At 35.8% G+C, this 18557-nt stretch overlaps 2 protein-coding genes across 2 annotated transcripts in view; one reads left to right on the forward strand and one right to left on the reverse strand.

The window, feature by feature from the left end:
* The window catches only part of LOC132554421 (uncharacterized), a 30535-nt gene extending 15316 nt beyond the window's left edge, over positions 1–15219 (forward strand). Inside the window, exons 9-14 of the mRNA XM_060218739.1 lie at positions 6109–6207; positions 6715–6851; positions 7120–7250; positions 8287–8334; positions 12737–12936; positions 13590–15219. Coding sequence (XP_060074722.1) covers positions 6109–6207; positions 6715–6851; positions 7120–7250; positions 8287–8334; positions 12737–12936; positions 13590–13857 — 883 coding nt within the window. The 3' untranslated portion in view covers positions 13858–15219. The remainder of the gene's footprint in view (positions 1–6108; positions 6208–6714; positions 6852–7119; positions 7251–8286; positions 8335–12736; positions 12937–13589) is intronic.
* A 544-nt stretch (positions 15220–15763) lies between these two features.
* LOC132554403 (endonuclease G, mitochondrial-like) lies at positions 15764–18383 on the reverse strand. Its single transcript, XM_060218716.1, has 3 exons — positions 17789–18383; positions 17446–17558; positions 15764–17242 (listed from the first exon to the last, which is right to left on the reverse strand). Exons 1-3 carry the CDS (start codon positions 18350–18352, stop codon positions 16966–16968), a joined length of 954 nt encoding a protein of 317 aa, XP_060074699.1. The 5' UTR covers positions 18353–18383; the 3' UTR covers positions 15764–16965.
* Between the last annotated feature and the right edge of the window lie 174 nt (positions 18384–18557).

Below are 18557 nucleotides of genomic sequence, written 5' to 3' on the forward strand. Positions count from 1 at the left end.
CTTGGCCCACTTTCAAGGTCACAGGGGTCAAATATGTCAAAATCTTTAAACAACTTCTTCTCAATAACCAAAAGGCTCAGATTGCTGATATTGTGCCTGTGGCATGCTGGGATGAAGGGCTACCAAGTTTATTTAAATGAATGACCTTGAACAACTTTCAAGGTCGCAGGGGTCAAATATGTCAAAATCTTTAAATAACTTCTTCTCAAATACTAGAAGGCCTAGGGGGCTAATACTTGGCCCATAGCATGCTGGCATGGAGCCCTACAAAGTTTGTTCAAATGAATGACCTTGGCCTACTTTCAAGGTCACAGGGGTCAAATATGTTAAAATATACAAAGGACTTCATCTCAATAAGCAAAAGTCTATGAGTGCCGATATTGGGTCTGTAGCATGCTGGGAGGAAAGGCTACCAAGTTTATTCAAATGAATAACCTCAACCCACTTTCAAGGTCACAGGGGTCAAATATGTTAAAATCTTTAAACAACTTCTTCTCATTAACCAAAAGGCTCAGAGTGTAGATATTGGGCCTGTGACATGCTGGGATGAAGGACTACCAAGTTTGTTCAAATGAATGACCTTGACCCACTTTAAAGGTCACAGGGGTCAAATATGTTAAAATCTTTAAACAACTTCTTCTCAATAACCAAAAGGCTCAGATTGCTGATATTGTGCCTGTGGCATGCTGGGATGAAGGGCTATCAAGTTTGTTTAAATGAATGACCTTGAACAACTTTCAATGTCACAGGGGTCAAATATGTCAAAATCTTTAAATAACTTCTTCTCAAATACTAGAAGGCCTAGGGGGCTAATACTTGGCCCATAGCATGCTGGCATGGAGCCCTACAAAGTTTGTTCAAATGAATGACCTTGGCCCACTTTCAAGGTCACAGGGGTCAAATATGTTAAAATATACAAAGGACTTCATCTCAATAAGCAAAAGTCTATGAGTGCCGATATTGGGTCTGTAGCATGCTGGGAGGAAAGGTTACCAAGTTTATTTAAATGAATGACCTTGAACAACTTTCAAGGTCGCAGGGGTCAAATATGTCAAAATCTTTAAATAACTTCTTCTCAAATACTAGAAGGCCTAGGGGGCTAATACTTGGCCCATAGCATGCTGGCATGGAGCCCTACAAAGTTTGTTCAAATGAATGACCTTGGCCCACTTTCAAGGTCACAGGGGTCAAATATGTTAAAATATACAAAGGACTTCATCTCAATAAGCAAAAGTCTATGAGTGCCGATATTGGGTCTGTAGCATGCTGGGAGGAAAGGCTACCAAGTTTATTCAAATGAATGACCTCAACCCACTTTCAAGGTCACAGGGGTCAAATATGTTAAAATATACAAACGACTTCTTCTCAACAAGCAAAAGTCCATGAGTGCTGATATTGGGCCTGTAAGATGCTTGGAGGAGAGGCTACCAAGTTTGTTCAAATGAATGACCTCAACCCACTTTCTAGGTTTGGCTTGCTTTTTGTCAGATGACCATTAAGGCCCATGGGCCTCTTGTTTGTTTTTGTTATTTATGTGTTTATATGATTGAATCAAGGCAAATAGCAAAAGAATTGATGAAAAAAAAAGTTCATTAGTAAGAAAATAGTGTAATGCTCCACTTTACCACGGTCATGGTAAAGTGAACCCCCCTCCCCCCAACCCCCCTCCTCCACACCCCTGCCCCTGCCCCACCATAAATTTCCCAACCCCATCCTTTTTTTGTTATTTATGTGTTTATATGATTGAATCAGGGTGAATTGCAAAATAATTGGTGAAAAAAGTTAATTAGTAAGAAAATAGTGTAATGCTTCACTTTACCATGGCCATGGTGAAGTGACCCCAGCCCCCCAACCCCCAACCCCCCATTGCTTTCCCCACCCAACACATATTTTTGGTTATTTATGTGTTTATATGATTGAATCAGGGCGAATAGCAAAAGAATTGGTGAAAAATGTTAATTAGTAAGAAAACAGTGAAATGCTTCACTTTACCCTGGCCATGGCCTTAGCCAGCCTAAACTGAGAGAATTTATTAATTGTTTTGTCAGTCGATGTCAAACACTGTCTTCTACAGTACTGGTAAGAGATTTTAGTTTAAGAAGTATTTTTATTTTTTATCAAAGTTCATTTTTGGAATTTCAATCAGATCAAAACTCAGGAATGTGAAGCTTTTGTTTACCACACTATATCACTATATCTCCTACTCTTTATCCAAATATCTTATGTTTTAATGATATTTATCTTAATTGGGACCAAAATATTTGCATAGTTATTCAAATCAACAATAGACTCCTTTAAAAAATTCAGACCCACTTAGTATTAACCCAGTGTCATCTGCACACTGAATGTTTAGTATTGTTGTTTCCTCAATATCAATTGCCTTAAAGTGTACCCTGAGAGTAATTTTATATTTAGATATAATGTTAAGAATGCCGTAAAAATAATAATAATGAAAACCCCGTCAAAATCACCCCAGTGTCGAGTTATTAAAGCTCAAAGTTATTATTTTTAATCCCAGCTAACACATCCACATAGGATCCCCTTGACAACATCCACTCATCTGATTTGAGCTGTTACCACCTTGATTTATACAAACAGATCTAAGCCATTTCCTTATACTGTTCCCAAAGTTAAAATACCTGGTAAACCATGACTCCATCAATGAAATTCCAAGAAACTGAATTGACACAGAATGGAATGACATTCCCTAAAATTAATTTAATCTGTTGTGTAATTGCTGGAAAAACTATTTTATAAGTGACATTTAAAAGAGAAATGAGTCACCTGTTTTTAGATAAGAAATTAAAAAAATGGATTTGTCTCCCTTTGGAATACATGTTACAATTGTATGTTGTTAAGTAATTGAACATTGACCGACTGATAAACTAAAATTTCTATAGTGCTCAACAAAAGATCTGATATAGTTATCAAAAATGTTTTTATTCAGAACTTTAGGGATAATTATGGACCTATTTCAATTTTTAAAATTTTTCCAAAATAAGAAGTAGGTTTTCCTCCCTCCTCTATCCATTCTGCTTTGTCTTAAATAAATGATGGTACCATAATTTTTCCAGGCAAATTGGCTCTAATTTCATTCTTTCCGTTACTAATGCAACCTGGTCTAGTTTTCCTTCAGATTCTATTTGCATTATTATAAGTTTTTTCTCACTGAGATTACTGTGTTTTTCGTACAGGAAGGAAATGAAATAGACCTACCTCTAATTTCCTTAAGTAAAGTTTCTAAAAACAGCTGATCATTTTTCAAAAATTTTAGTTCACTATCAGGAATATGATAAATAAAATCTATGTTATATATAAAGGTAAACAATACCTTCATCTCATTAATTCAGTTTTTTTTACATTATCTTGATAATCAAGGCCATATGATAAAGAATTATTAAATTTCCACAATCCCTTCCCTCTCTTAAAGTCAAAGTTATTACTGGTGATGAATGATCTGATCTATATCCTGGTTCAGTTCTAGATTTGTTAACATTAGAAAGAAGAGGTTGCGAGACAAGAAGAAAAACAAATCTAGCCAGTTTGACATGGTTAGCTCATTGCCAAGTGAAGTCTCTAGTATGTGGATGGTAGTTCCTGGTTAATTGCAGCATTACCTTCAATAACTTGTAACGTTTTATCTCCAGCTGCATTGGTATTTATAAATCTGTAACTAGTATAATCTAACATTGGTTTAAAACAAAATTAAAATAGCCACAGAGTATTATATTCGCATTCCCAAAACATCATATACTTTATCAAATTATTGACTCTCCTGATTTGGTACATACAGATTTATCAAAGTAGGTCAGGTCCCATCAATATTAATATCAAGAGCTAAACAATTTCTACTGACACATTTCTTTTCTTTGTATGCTTTCCCTTCAAAGTTTTTGTTTAAAATGATAATATCACCTCTTTAATTATAGAATTAAACAGAAATAGCAAGGATACACTCATTTCTAATTATAAGATGAGTGTCCTGTAGGCAATATTTACTATATTTTTTTTTCTTTGAAGTATTTAAAGACATCTTTCCCTTTAACTCCATCACAAAGACCCCGACAATGCAGTAAGGTATAAAGCAGACATCAAATTAATGTGTTGTTTTGCCGCACCTCTTGAGGAACATGAAAGAAGTATTAATAATTGCTGAAGGAAACACAATTTCCTGATCTTAATAAGACAGGGTAGAGGAAAGAACTCGAGATTTAAAGGCATATTTGTTGGTCAGGACACACATGACTACCACACAGAACTTAAAAAGTAAAAAGACAGTACACACAAGCCATAGTCAAAAGGGTTCAGACCATCAATCCATGACTTTACTTTTGTCCTGGTTGCCGACGATAATCAAAACTTCCTCTTTATGAAAACACCAAACTCCAGCGACCCCAGAAAAGGTCAACACTCTGGCAACGTTCCATGTAATTGGAATAAAACGGTCTGATATAAATTTAGTCAGGGACACGCAATGTTTAAATCTTTAATGTCATGATGAAAGCATGTACCATTTTGGTCTATATCGAGCTTTACTTTCTCTCAGGGTGTGAGGTATTTTCATTTAACTTTACTATATTCCCCTATCAAGGACAAAGCTAGGGACTATTTAACTCTAAGCAATCCTGATATAACTTTAAGCCCTACCCAGCTTTCACATTGTATTATCTATTCAGTACATATATAATCTGCTCCCCACTTCCTGTCTTCTACTGCGTGCAGATCTTGCAGATCCTATTGGAAATAAGATATTTCCAGGAAACACTTTTTTACCTAATGAAGGTAAAAACAGTCTTAACAATACACATAGTTGGAATAAAATGATGTGATATAAATATAGTCAGGGACCCACAATGTATAAAAGAAAAGAAATATATGAAACATTTTGATGAATTTACAAACAAGTCCAGACACTTACTGAATACTTACAAGAATCCTTAATAATACATGTAGATGTGGTGATATTTGATACAAATATCTCTCCATTCACACCAATGTGTGTAAGAACTGATGTCCTCACTTGTAAATCATTGTTAACAGGAGTATTCTAAAAACTACCAAAACAGTATACCAGGTAATTGATAAATAGGAAAGATTACATTTTTCTTTTAGACTGCCAATCCTTGATTGGGGGCACTCGCTCATATCACTGAATTACTCGCTCATTTTTGGCTTATAAATTCTTGGGAAAATTTTTCCCCCAATCACTTCATATACTTAGTATCTTTAGAAGTTTAGTCAAGCTTCTCCAAGGACCCTATGTGAGTCAAGTCACTTCTCTGAACCTTTACAGAGTCAAGGGTCTTCTCAGTGGTTACCTTAGGAGTCAAGTTTGTCTCGTGTTTGATGGCAGCTACTCCGTATACACAGTATGTCACAGAGTCAAGTCACTTCTCTTTGAGCCGAGTCTCTTCAGAGTCAAGTACTTCTCTTATATGGAGTCTAGCCGATTGCCTTCTTCACTGTGCTTCTCTGATGTCACAGAGTCAAGCTCGTTAACTTAATTTTTGAAGGCAGCTACTCCGTATACATAGCAAGTCACAGAGTCAAGTCACTTCTCTTTGAGCCGAGTCTCTTCAGAGAGTCAAGTACTTCTCTTATTGAGTCTAGCCGATTGCCTTCTTCTTTGTGCTTCTCTGATGTCACAGAGTCAAGCTCGTTAGTTTAGTTTTATTAGGTGATCACTACATATTCTTAGTTAGCTTAGAAGTTAAGTCAAGCTTCTCCAAGGGTCTCCTCATTGGTTACCCTAGGAGTCAAGTTTGTCCCGTGTTTGAAGGCAGCTACTCCGTATATGTAATAAGTCACAGAGTCAAGTCACTTCTCTTTGAGCCGAGTCTCTTCAGAGTCAAGTACTTCTCTTATATGGAGTCTAGCCGATTGCCTTCTTCACTGTACTTCTCTGATGTCACAGAGTCCAGCTTGTTATCTTATTTTATTAGGTGCTTATGAGTGAGTTGCCCCTGTTTGCGCCAAAAACTTGTGTTTTCCATGTACATATAACAACATGTTTACAATCATCAATAAATCGTTAACTTCAGTCATGCTTGAGTGTTTTTGTATAAACCAGGTAATTGATAAATAGGAAAGATTACATTTTTCTTTTAGACTGCCAATCCTGAGTCAGAACTTCTACGATATCGGGTTTCGGGTGGTGGAGTTCAGTGTTGCTGTGTGGTTTCCTTGTGTCCTATGGAACTGTAAAAGGTAAAATCTAAATTGATACATGTATACCAGCAACCTAGTAAATCTTAATTTCTGTAATTATATCTTGAAAAAAAATCATAATTAATTTCATGAAGAATAATTGGTAAGTAACAGTAAGCTGGTAAAATCTGTGGTACTGTATGTAACAGAAAAAACTGTTATCTTTTTATGTTTCCAGCAATAACCTGGTTCACGATGAAATTATATCTAACAGTATTCAGAAGAATGAAAAATAATGTTTTCATAGTTCTGTAGAAAGGCCGCCTCCTAATATTTAGTGAATAAGAACATGTGTCAATCCCTGAGTTTTGTTGTAGGAAAAATAAAAGGTAAATTTCAGCTTAGAGTATTTTCTTTGGTTTTAAGAAAGATAAATAAGTTCCAGTTTACAGGGTAGGCCAAATTCAATAGTGGTATAGTGTTACCTGCTGATAAATACTGGGTACATGTTTATAGAGATTGTAAATGGGTGTTTTAACATCTTGTATTACTCTGCTGCATTTACAGTCCAGAAAATCTGTGGGTCCTCAACCCAAAGAAGTTATTTAGTACCGACAAGACTGTGTTTGATGAGAACACAGAGGAAAAATACATCAAGGACACAGAATATCAATCTTACGGTTCATGTAATCCAAGTGTTAACGGTAAGTTGTATTCCTGAAGGCGGGACCCGGTCTGTTCTATACTTGTTTTCTATAGGGTAGTTGACGCATTGTTGTGTTTCATACTTCCTTGTTTTTAAGAATGTTGTGTACAATATACATGTACACAGTTATATTGTTAGAAGTTTCCTGCTGTGAGTTATAAACAAAATGTCATTTCTGAACATGTTCATAAAATGCTCTGGATAGTTTTTTTAATGACTAAATCATTTCTTCAGTATGGATGAAGATTTGTTGTCTTCCTCAACAGATGGGAAACAGGATTGCTGGATCTGTTATGATCCTGAGAGACAAGATGCAGGACATCTCATACAGCCATGTGAATGTAAGGGTGACATGGCCACTGTTCACCACGAGTGTCTCCGCAAGTGGCTGATGGAGGTCAGTATATCACAGACTTTTTTTTTCATGACCTATACATTGACCTTTGCCATAACTCTAAACTTTAAGAAGATATGCAAATTAAAAGTACAATATTGATATTATTTTTCAATACAGATGATTATTTGGCCTATGACATTTTGTGACCTATTTATTGACCTTTGCCATAATTTCATAGTGTAATAAAATGTGCTATTGAAAACTATGAGATATTGATTAGTATTGATGATTTATTTGGCCTGTGACTTTTGGTGACCTATATATTGACCTTTGGCATAACTTCAAACTTTAAGAAGATATGCAAATTTGGCCTATGACATTTTGTGACATGTATATTGACCTTTGACATAACTTTACAATTAAATAAGATGTGCAAATGAAAAGTATACAATATTGGATGATATTGATGATTTATTTGACCTTTGGTGACCTATATATTGACCTTTATATGTTTTGTCATTTTGGAAAATAGGCAATAAAAAATATTGAATATTGTGGATATTACCAGAAAAAAGTAGATGGGAAAAAATATTATCATAGTAGGTTCTTGCACTAAATTTTTATATCTTATAAGATATCAGCAAATATATCATTGGTATTAAATGATTTACAATGATCTGTTGGGTGAAAATTGCATCACAGAAAAATTGAAAATATACTGTATACATATTTTTGTTAGATGGTTCACAATTTTGAAAATTTCCTAGAAAGCTGTATTTTTATCACAAAAAAGTCCCAAATCTTGCTTCTGATTTCTATATTATTTTCAAGGTATCTGTTTTTCACATATTTTATTGTCTTAGGTAGGAAAAATAGAAACTCAAAAATAACAACAGTTATCCTAGACCTGTTCATTTACAATCCAAACCTTTATCTCCTTAAGGCTGATATTTTAAGCCTGTTTGTCTGGAACCTAAACTTGTATCCCCTTAGAGCTAATATCCTAGACCTGTTTGTCTGAAACCTGAAGGAGGATATTATCAATTGATAATTCTACCACCTGTTTTTATGTGAAGGCCTTTTGTTTCTATTACAGTGCATTGAAGATGACAGAGACTTTAAATGTAAAGTGTGTAATGTCAAGGTAAGGAGCTGGTCATGTGTGACAGAGACCTTTAATGTAAAGTGTGTAATGTCAAGGTAAGGAGCTGGTCATGTGTGACAGAGATTTTAAATGTAAAGTGTTGTAATGTCAAGGTAAGGAGCTGGTCATGTGTGACAGAGACTTTAAATGTAAAGTGTGTAATGTCAAGGTAAGCAGCTGGTCATGTGTGACAGAGACTTTAAATGTAAAGTGTTGTAATGTCCAGGTAAGGAGCTGGTCATGTGTGACAGAGACCTTTAATGTAAAGTGTGTAATGTCAAGGTAAGGAGCTGGTCATGTGTGACAGAGATTTTAAATGTAAAGTGTTGTAATGTCAAGGTAAGGAGCTGGTCATGTGTGACAGAGACTTTAAATGTAAAGTGTGTAATGTCAAGGTAAGCAGCTGGTCATGTGTGACAGAGACTTTAAATGTAAAGTGTTGTAATGTCCAGGTAAGGAGCTGGTCATGTGTGACAGAGACCTTTAATGTAAAGTGTGTAATGTCAAGGTAAGGAGCTGGTCATGTGTGACAGAGATTTTAAATGTAAAGTGTTGTAATGTCCAGGTAAGGAGCTGGTCATGTGTGACAGAGACCTTTAATGTAAAGTGTGTAATGTCAAGGTAAGGAGCTGGTCATGTGTGACAGAGATTTTAAATGTAAAGTGTTGTAATGTCCAGGTAAGGAGCTGGTCATGTGTGACAGAGACCTTTAATGTAAAGTGTGTAATGTCAAGGTAAGGAGCTGGTCATGTGTGACAGAGACTTTAAATGTAAAGTGTTGTAATGTCCAGGTAAGGAGCTGGTCATGTGTGACAGAGACCTTTAATGTAAAGTGTGTAATGTCAAGGTAAGGAGCTGGTCATGTGTGACAGAGATTTTAAATGTAAAGTGTTGTAATGTCCAGGTAAGGAGCTGGTCATGTGTGACAGAGACTTTAAATGTAGTGTGTAATGTCAAGGTAAGCAGCTGGTCATGTGTGACAGAGACTTTAAATGTAAAGTGTTGTAATGTCCAGGTAAGGAGCTGGTCATGTGTGACAGAGACCTTTAATGTAAAGTGTGTAATGTCAAGGTAAGGAGCTGGTCATGTGTGACAGAGACCTTTAATGTAAAGTGTGTAATGTCAAGGTAAGGAGCTGGTCATGTGTGACAGAGATTTTAAATGTAAAGTGTTGTAATGTCCAGGTAAGGAGCTGGTCATGTGTGACAGAGACAGGTAAGGAGCTGGTCATGTGTGACAGAGACTTTAAATGAAGTGTGTAATGTCAAGGTAAGCAGCTGGTCATGTGTGACAGAGACCTTTAATGTAAAGTGTGTAATGTCAAGGTAAGGAGCTGGTCATGTGTGACAGAGATTTTAAATGTAAAGTGTTGTAATGTCCAGGTAAGGAGCTGGTCATGTGTGACAGAGACTTTAAATGTAGTGTGTAATGTCAAGGTAAGCAGCTGGTCATGTGTGACAGAGACTTTAAATGTAAAGTGTTGTAATGTCCAGGTAAGGAGCTGGTCATGTGTGACAGAGACCTTTAATGTAAAGTGTGTAATGTCAAGGTAAGGAGCTGGTCATGTGTGACAGAGACTTTAAATGTAAAGTGTGTAATGTCAAGGTAAGCAGCTGGTCATGTGTGACAGAGACTTTAAATGTAAAGTGTGTAATGTCAAGGTAAGGAGCTGGTCAATGTCAAGGTAAGGAGCTGGTCATGTGTGACAGAGACTTTAAATGAAGTGTGTAATGTCAAGGTAAGCAGCTGGTCATGTGTGACAGAGACTTTAAATGAAGTGTGTAATGTCAAGGTAAGCAGCTGGTCATGTGTGACAGAGACTTTAAATGTAAAGTGTTGTAATGTCCAGGTAAGGAGCTGGTCATGTGTGACAGAGACCTTTAATGTAAAGTGTGTAATGTCAAGGTAAGGAGCTGGCCATGTGTGACAGAGACCTTTAATGTAAAGTGTGTAATGTCAAGGTAAGGAGCTGGTCATGTGTGACAGAGATTTTAAATGTAAAGTGTTGTAATGTCCAGGTAAAGCTGGTCATGTGTGACAGAGACTTTAAATGTAAAGTGTTGTAATGTCCAGGTAAGGAGCTGGTCATGTGTGACAGAGACCTTTAATGTAAAGTGTGTAATGTCCAGGTAAGGAGCTGGTCATGTGTGACAGAGATTTTAAATGTAAAGTGTTGTAATGTCCAGGTAAGGAGCTGGTCATGTGTGACAGAGACTTTAAATGTAAAGTGTTGTAATGTCCAGGTAAGGAGCTGGTCATGTGTGACAGAGACCTTAAATGTAAAGTGTGTAATGTCAAGGTAAGGAGCTGGTCATGTGTGACAGAGACTTTAAATGAAGTGTGTAATGTCAAGGTAAGGAGCTGGTCATGTGTGACAGAGACTTTAAATGTAAAGTGTGTAATGTCAAGGTAAGGAGCTGGTCATGTGTGACAGAGACTTTAAATGTAAAGTGTGTAATGTCCAGGTAAGGAGCTGGTCATGTGTGACAGAGATTTTAAATGTAAAGTGTGGAGCTGGTCATGTGTGACAGAGACCTTTAAATGTAAAGTGTTGTAATGTCAAGGTAAGCAGCTGGTCATGTGTGACAGAGACCTTTAATGTAAAGTGTTGTAATGTCAAGGTAAGGAGCTGGTCATGTGTGACAGAGATTTTAAATGTAAAGTGTGTAATGTCAAGGTAAGGAGCTGGTCATGTGTGACAGAGACTTTAAATGTAAAGTGTGTAATGTCAAGGTAAGGAGCTGGTCATGTGTGACAGAGACTTTAAATGTAAAGTGTTGTAAGAGACTTTAAATGTAAAGTGTTGTAATGTCAAGGTAAGGAGCTGGTCATGTGTGACAGAGACTTTAAATGTAAAGTGTGTGTAATGTGTAAGGAATGTGTGACAGAGACTTTAAATGTAAAGTGTTGTAATGTCCAGGTAAGGAGCTGGTCATGTGTGACAGAGACTTTAAATGTAAAGTGTGTAATGTCAAGGTAAGGAGCTGGTCATGTGTGACAGAGACTTTAAATGTAAAGTGTGTAATGTCAAGGTAAGGAGCTGGTCATGTGTGACAGAGACTTTAAATGTAAAGTGTTGTAATGTCCAGGTAAGGAGCTGGTCATGTGTGACAGAGACTTTAAATGTAAAGTGTGTAATGTCAAGGTAAGGAGCTGGTCATGTGTGACAGAGACCTTTAATGTAAAGTGTGTAATGTCAAGGTAAGGAGCTGGTCATGTGTGACAGAGACTTTAAATGTAAAGTGTTGTAATGTCCAGGTAAGGAGCTGGTCATGTGTGACAGAGACCTTTAATGTAAAGTGTGTGTGTAGCTGGTCATGTGTGTCTTTAAATGTAAAGTGTGTAATGTAAGGAGCTGGTCATGTGTGACAGAGACTTTAAATGAAGTGTGTAATGTCAAGGTAAGGAGCTGGTCATGTGTGACAGAGACCTTAAATGTAAAGTGTTGTAATGTCAAGGTAAGGAGCTGGTCATGTGTGACAGAGACCTTTAATGTAAAGTGTTGTATTGTCAAGGTAAGGAGCTGGTCATGTGTGACAGACTTTAAATGATTTTAAATGTAAAGAGACTTTAAATGTAATGTCCAGGTAAGGAGCTGGTCATGTGTGACAGAGACCTTTAATGTAAAGTGTGTAATGTCAAGGTAAGGAGCTGGTCATGTGTGACAGAGATTTTAAATGTAAAGTGTTGTAATGTCCAGGTAAGGAGCTGGTCATGTGTGACAGAGCTTTTTTGTAAAGTGTTGTATTGTCAAGGTAAGGAGCTGGTCATGTGTGACAGACACTTTAAATAGAAAGTGTGTAATGTCAAGGTAAGGAGCTGGTCATGTGTGACAGAGACTTTAAATGTAAAGTGTTGTAATGTCAAGGTAAGGAGCTGGTCATGTGTGACAGAGACCTTTAATGTAAAGTGTGTAATGTCAAGGTAAGGAGCTGGTCATGTGTGACAGAGATTTTAAATGTAAAGTGTTGTAATGTCCAGGTAAGGAGCTGGTCATGTGTGACAGAGACTTTAAATGTAAAGTGTTGTAATGTCAAGGTAAGGAGCTGGTCATGTGTGACAGAGACTTTAAATGTAAAGTGTTGTAATGTCAAGGTAAGGAGCTGGTCATGTGTGACAGAGACCTTTAATGTAAAGTGTTGTATTGTCAAGGTAAGGAGCTGGTCATGTGTGACAGAGCTTTTTTGTAAAGTGTTGTAATGTCAAGGTTATGAGTAGGATAAGCCAATGTCAAGTTTAAAGGCAGACATTCTGTGAAATAAGTTACAGTAATTATATATATTCAGTAATATATTAATGTACCTGACACATTGTGGCTAACCAATAGCTCCTTTAGGGCTTGTAAACATTTCGTTTTAGTGTAGTTTTATAAAGATGTACAATAGATATGTTCTACTTGTAGTACAAGTTACATGTGGGGTCAACGTGGCTCCCGAAGGGCATGAAGCCAAGACATTGGCTGCAGACTTTCTTCTCCCTCATCATCATGGTTGGTTGTCCATTTGCTGCCTACACCATCTCTCACACACTGGTAGTTACTAAGACCTACATTAATGTTCTCATCATTGGAATCACGCTGCTTATTGAATTCTCCTGTTTACGGTAAGTTTGACATCAGAACTGACAATTTTCTACCAGACACTTCTGATGTGATGTATGTTTTTGATTCATTTGTTTTTCATTTTTTTTTTTATCATTTTTTTTTTTTTCTCAATTTTTTTAGTTTTTTGTTATCTTTTTTTTTTAATATCATGGTTTTTCCAGGAAGCAAATCTTCCCATGTTTCATTTGATAATAAAATCTACACAAGAAAACAATTATTATGAATCCCATATTAGATTTAAACTGATACAAGGCAAGTTCTTCCTAAAAGTTGATGTCCAACCAGTAGAAGTCAGTTATTTTGATATTTGTTGTATAAATATAGGTTCTATTTCTTCAATGCGAAATATGATGTTGTGACAACATGACTGCTGTCTTTATACTGATATGTTTTTAGTATGATATTCTAAAGGAAGTAGGACAGTAAAGCATGGGTTCACAGTACATTCAATTTCATATGTATATGTTGTTTTAGAGTTATCTCCCCTGAAATATGCTTTTTTGTGTGTTGACTATACAATACACTCAAAGTGGTACTTATATGGCAACTCAGCATCAGTTTTGGAGGTGTACATTTTTAGTTTGGTCATTCCTTGAGCTTAAACATTTCCTTAAATAAAACTCATGCTTCAAAACATAATTCTGTTTTCTAGGCTGTTGGCTATAAATCTGGGAGTTTGTTACAAACGTGGTCATGTATCTACATTATCAATAGCAAGCAGAATCAGAAGTTTATCAAAACCAAATGTACACAATGAATTAGACCACAGCATGCATCCAGAAAGTGAGAGTGAAGCAACAGTGACTTCTACACTGGATGAAAATGATACTGACGAGGAAAGGACTAACGCACTGAGTACACAACTGACCGGGAGTTGTTCCATGTCTATTGAGGTTGTGATTGAGAACCATCGCCTGTGATCTAATCATCATTAATATCATTAACTGTTACTGTCATATCATCTTTTTCAAATATTTATCATATTCTCATGTTTATTTACTTTTACAATAAAGAATATTTTTTTAAAGTCTATGACTTCTCTCGTTTGCTGACAAATTACTTACCAGTGTGTGGTGTGTATATATACATATTTTTGTGATTGGTAACTAAGTTGAGTTCATTTTGCTTGTCAAGTTTTATTGATAAACATACTGAATATTTAATCCTGTTTTTGTTGTTAATAGCTAGATTTTGGGTTAGAATGATTTTATTTTTGTATGACAACTTTTTGTTTTTATTTAGCAATTAGTGATATATGAGGGATGCTGAGCTGTAATGAGAGTGTGAAGTCTGTAATTCACATTTGTGATGTATTGGATAGGTATATCTGAGAGACATACAATAGGATTCATAGCTATTTATGGTTATAAATAGATTTACAGGTGCTTCAGACCCTGGCAGACTGATATTAACAATATAGTGATGTATATGTAACACATGACATGGGATTTCTGTGATATAGATATCAATCTTCTATCAATCTGTCAATCATAATTATGACATGTTCATTGCTTTTTGTGATGGAAATGGTGCTTTAGAGTAGCAGAAAATGTGAGATATGAGTGGCAAGATATATTGAATATAAGTGGAAGGATATAGGAAACAGGAGTGAGAAAATATGTATGAAAAAAGTGGAAAGATATACCAATATATCTATATACAGTATGAGTGTCGGGATACACAAAATTTAACTGGCAAGTTATGCCGAGTTATGAGTGACAATTTACGTAAAAAAATTTGGCAGGATATCAAAATATGATTACAAGATATTTAAATAGGAGAAGCAGAATATACAAAATTGGAGTGGCAGGATATATAAAATACATGTAATAGTGGCATCCTGTAAAACATGTAATCGGGTGGCTGAGAGGCAGCCATCTTGGATTTTTTCAATAAAGTTTGTTATAGCTATTTCTGGAGAAGTAAGAAATGGATCTCTCTCAAATTTCATATGTAGGTTTCCCTTTATTTCTAATTGTGCCCATCTTATTTTGGGACTGATCAAAAAAACAAAATGGCCGAAAGGTGGCCATCTTGGATTTTAAATTTGGAAGATTGTTATCAAAGAGCAAATTAAGATCAAACAATGGTGGGCACCAAAATCCCTCTAGGATCTCTTGTCTCTATTATTTATTTATTTTTAAGTGACACAAATTTGTACTTAACCAAATGATTTGTAAGAATGATACTGGTATTGTTGAGATATATACACATTCAAAAGTCAAACTATGTCTAAATGACTATGATATGTCTTTCCTGCTTAATAAACAAAGAAATTTAAATTTTCCCTTCTTTCTTTTTTGTCAATGGGTTGTTACTAAACAGAGTAAACAGAGACAATATCAACTTAAAAAACACACAAAAACCACACCTACATATTACCAGTCATACCACACCTACACATTACCAGTCATACCACACCTACATATTACTGGTTATACCACACCTACATATTACCAGTCATACCACACCTACATATTACCGGTCATACCACACCTACACATTACCGGTCATACCACACCTACATATTACCGGTCATACCACACCTACATATTACTGGACATACCACACCTACACATTACCGGTCATACCACACCTACACATTACCGGTCATACTACACCTACACATTACCGGTCATACCACACCTACACATTACCAGTCATACCACACCTACATATTACTGGACATACCACACCTACACATTACCGGTCATACTACACCTACATATTTCTGGTTTTACCACACCTACATATTACTTGTTGAACCACACCAATATTTTAAGCATTGTATAGGAATCAGTGTAATAAACAAAATAACACATAACATGCATGTTTGACTTTGATTTTACTGCAACATTACTTATCTTTAATGTGATACACATTACATACCAGTACAACAGTACAAAGGCTACAAACATTCTCTAGCAGCATCACATTAACAGATCATATACATACTATAACCTTTTTATGTATAACATTATAACAACAACAACACTTATACCCCCCTATACATGTGATTGATATGTGTAAATCTTAACGAAGGAAACAAATTGTTCAGAACTGAACAAAGGTGTGGACGGACACATAATTAGCTGTCATACCTGATTTTTATCCATGAGGTGTTGCATATGGAATCTTCAATTTTGCCATGAAACATTTCAAGGGCACCTAGATCAAAAGTGATCATAACCCCTGAAGTATCAATTATATATCAAAACATCAAAACATGTCTGGATTTCCAAAATTTCAAAATGTTTATCAAAATTGTCCCCAATATTCTAGGCACTTGATAAATTGGTAGATTTGGTAAACTTGATAAAATAAACCAATCAGATCACTCATAGCATTTACTTTTGCGGTATTTTGTTATAAAGAATGAAGAGACATATGATCCTTAAAACTATGCAAAATCATTTACGAGTTACCAGAACTTATATCAACTTGCACCGTAATGAGGGGTGTGAATTATATTGCACACTTCCTAATATAGTTTACGAATACATTTATAAGGAATGTGAACACAATCAGATGTAGGTTTTGGTGACGTAGAATACAAAAAAAATGTGTCAGTGTTATGATTACATTCATTATAAACATCTTATTATCTAAATATATAATAACCACATACACTATCCTTGTTATAAAAGACTATCGTGAACAATAGCTTAACTTATAAATATCTATGAAGTTCCAATCACACACTTTTTTCTTTAAAGAAAACTGTAATGGTATGTTTTATTAAAGTTAGATAAATGGGATTAGTGTGAAGCTTATTTACTATATATTCAACAAAAGCATGTTAAATGGCACATTTTATCATAATTCAAATAAAAGCGCAAAAAAGCTTTACAAGTGATGATGAATTTGCTATGTCATCACAGGAACTATTTCACATAATGTCACTGGATGAAAATACATGCTCAATACAGTAATGTGCATACCAATTCATTTCTGTCAAATTCTTTCATCATCATTGGCAGACATGTAGCTAATGTTAATAACAAAGAGGAGAAACCAGTCTATATTTGTCAGACCCTTTTTCCATTGATGACACTAAATCTCTTCTTTGGAATTTTATCAAACAACAAAATGCCTCCAGCTCTCTCGATAGTCTCTATAGGCACCAGGAAGTTTTTAATGGGAACACTGTCAGGAATCACTTCATTAGGCATTACAAATGACATGAGTTCAAAGTCACCATGAACATTCTCTACAGCAATGACTTTGAAAAAATGTGTGGGCACTGCCACATTATTTGGACCAATCACAGGATACTTGATATAGAGTCTCCCATCTGCCTCTCGTCTGAAACAAATAAGTGTATTGAATTATGTATATCCTGATCATGACTGGAACCATTCAAGTTCAATAAATATGACCAGAGAAGTCTCACAATTATCGTCAGCATTTATTTATTACAAACAGACATGGATTCAACATATTAAAATTGCACCTGATTGCCATCCAGATATCGAGTATTGGTATTTTATGCCTGACAAGCTGCTTACCTTGGTAGATAGAGAGGTCCAGTACATACATACACATTTTTGTTCATTCTGGCAATACCACGAACATACTTCTCCAAGGAATTCCAAGCATCCCTGTTAAAACCTCTCCCTACCTGAAAAGTAAAGGAAGACTGTTTTTTTGAAAGTAAATTATATGTCAAACTACCAGAAGTATGGGTGATACTGAATGACTCGTGTTTTTGAAAACAGTCATCATTAAGTTATAGAATATTATAATTAACAATTGGAGAAGGGAGACGCAACATTCCAGTAAGGAAATTAATTCCTAATAGCGACAATAATTTAATATAATAGCTGTTGACAAATAGACAGTATGGCTTACCTGAGGAGAAATATTACTCAACGTGAATGTTTGGTCCATGGCATGTTGAGAGTGTCTGTGATTTGCTGCAGCAGCTAAATGACCACGATCATATCCACTGGATTTATAATCATAGTTGGTGGCTCTGAAATAAGGATGGATTGAATAATCTTCCTGGAATATCGAATTTTCTCTATCTGTGTCATTCTTTCCAAGAATATGTTCAGGTTTGATATGTTCGAACACCCAATGGGCGGTTCTATTTCTCCTGTCATAGCTCAGCACAAAGTTATCGTATGACCTGATTTGGTCCAAACTAGGAAATCCGTACTTCATTATCTCGGATACCCGATTAGAAGGGGTCACTGGAATGGGAGAAACAGTATTCGATATTGTCGGGAGGTCGACATTTGCCGGCGCTGCGGCAGAAACAGTCGGTAGTGGTATGTAGTATTTATAGTTTCTACTTTCATTTTCAAGCTGATCTTTTTTAATTCTCCGTATTGAATCGTAATTTACGCCTGCTAAAACACCAACTCCCGCTGAAAGTGCGGACACTGTTGCTAACAATCGAAATTGTTTCATAGCTTACGATAAAATCTGAAATATTATCCTTGATATATAGTTGTTTCACTCTTTCACGAAGACTAACAATATTTGCCCTTCCTCGTACTTATTGACATTGAACCGGATGTATGAAGACTTACCGGAAGTATCATGGGCAAGTCCATTAAAGCATCACACCTTTCACGATAAATTTCTTCTGTTTCCGCTCCCGGAGGAGAAGTCA

This window comes from Ylistrum balloti, unplaced genomic scaffold (assembly GCF_031769215.1).
Source record: "Ylistrum balloti isolate Yb309-2 unplaced genomic scaffold, AGI_CSIRO_Ybal_v1 Utg370402, whole genome shotgun sequence".
Lineage (NCBI taxonomy): Eukaryota > Metazoa > Mollusca > Bivalvia > Pectinida > Pectinidae > Ylistrum > Ylistrum balloti.

Bases quoted from the DNA above. Each gene is read 5' to 3' on its own strand.
- LOC132554403 (XM_060218716.1), bottom strand. From the start codon at position 18,352: ATGAAACAATTTCGATTGTTAGCAACAGTGTCCGCACTTTCAGCGGGA. The intron at 17,559-17,788 runs GTAAGCCATACT...TTTACTTTTCAG, and splicing joins TGAGTAATATTTCTCCTCAG to GTAGGGAGAGGTTTTAACAG. The intron at 17,243-17,445 runs GTAAGCAGCTTG...TATTTGTTTCAG, and splicing joins GGACCTCTCTATCTACCAAG to ACGAGAGGCAGATGGGAGAC.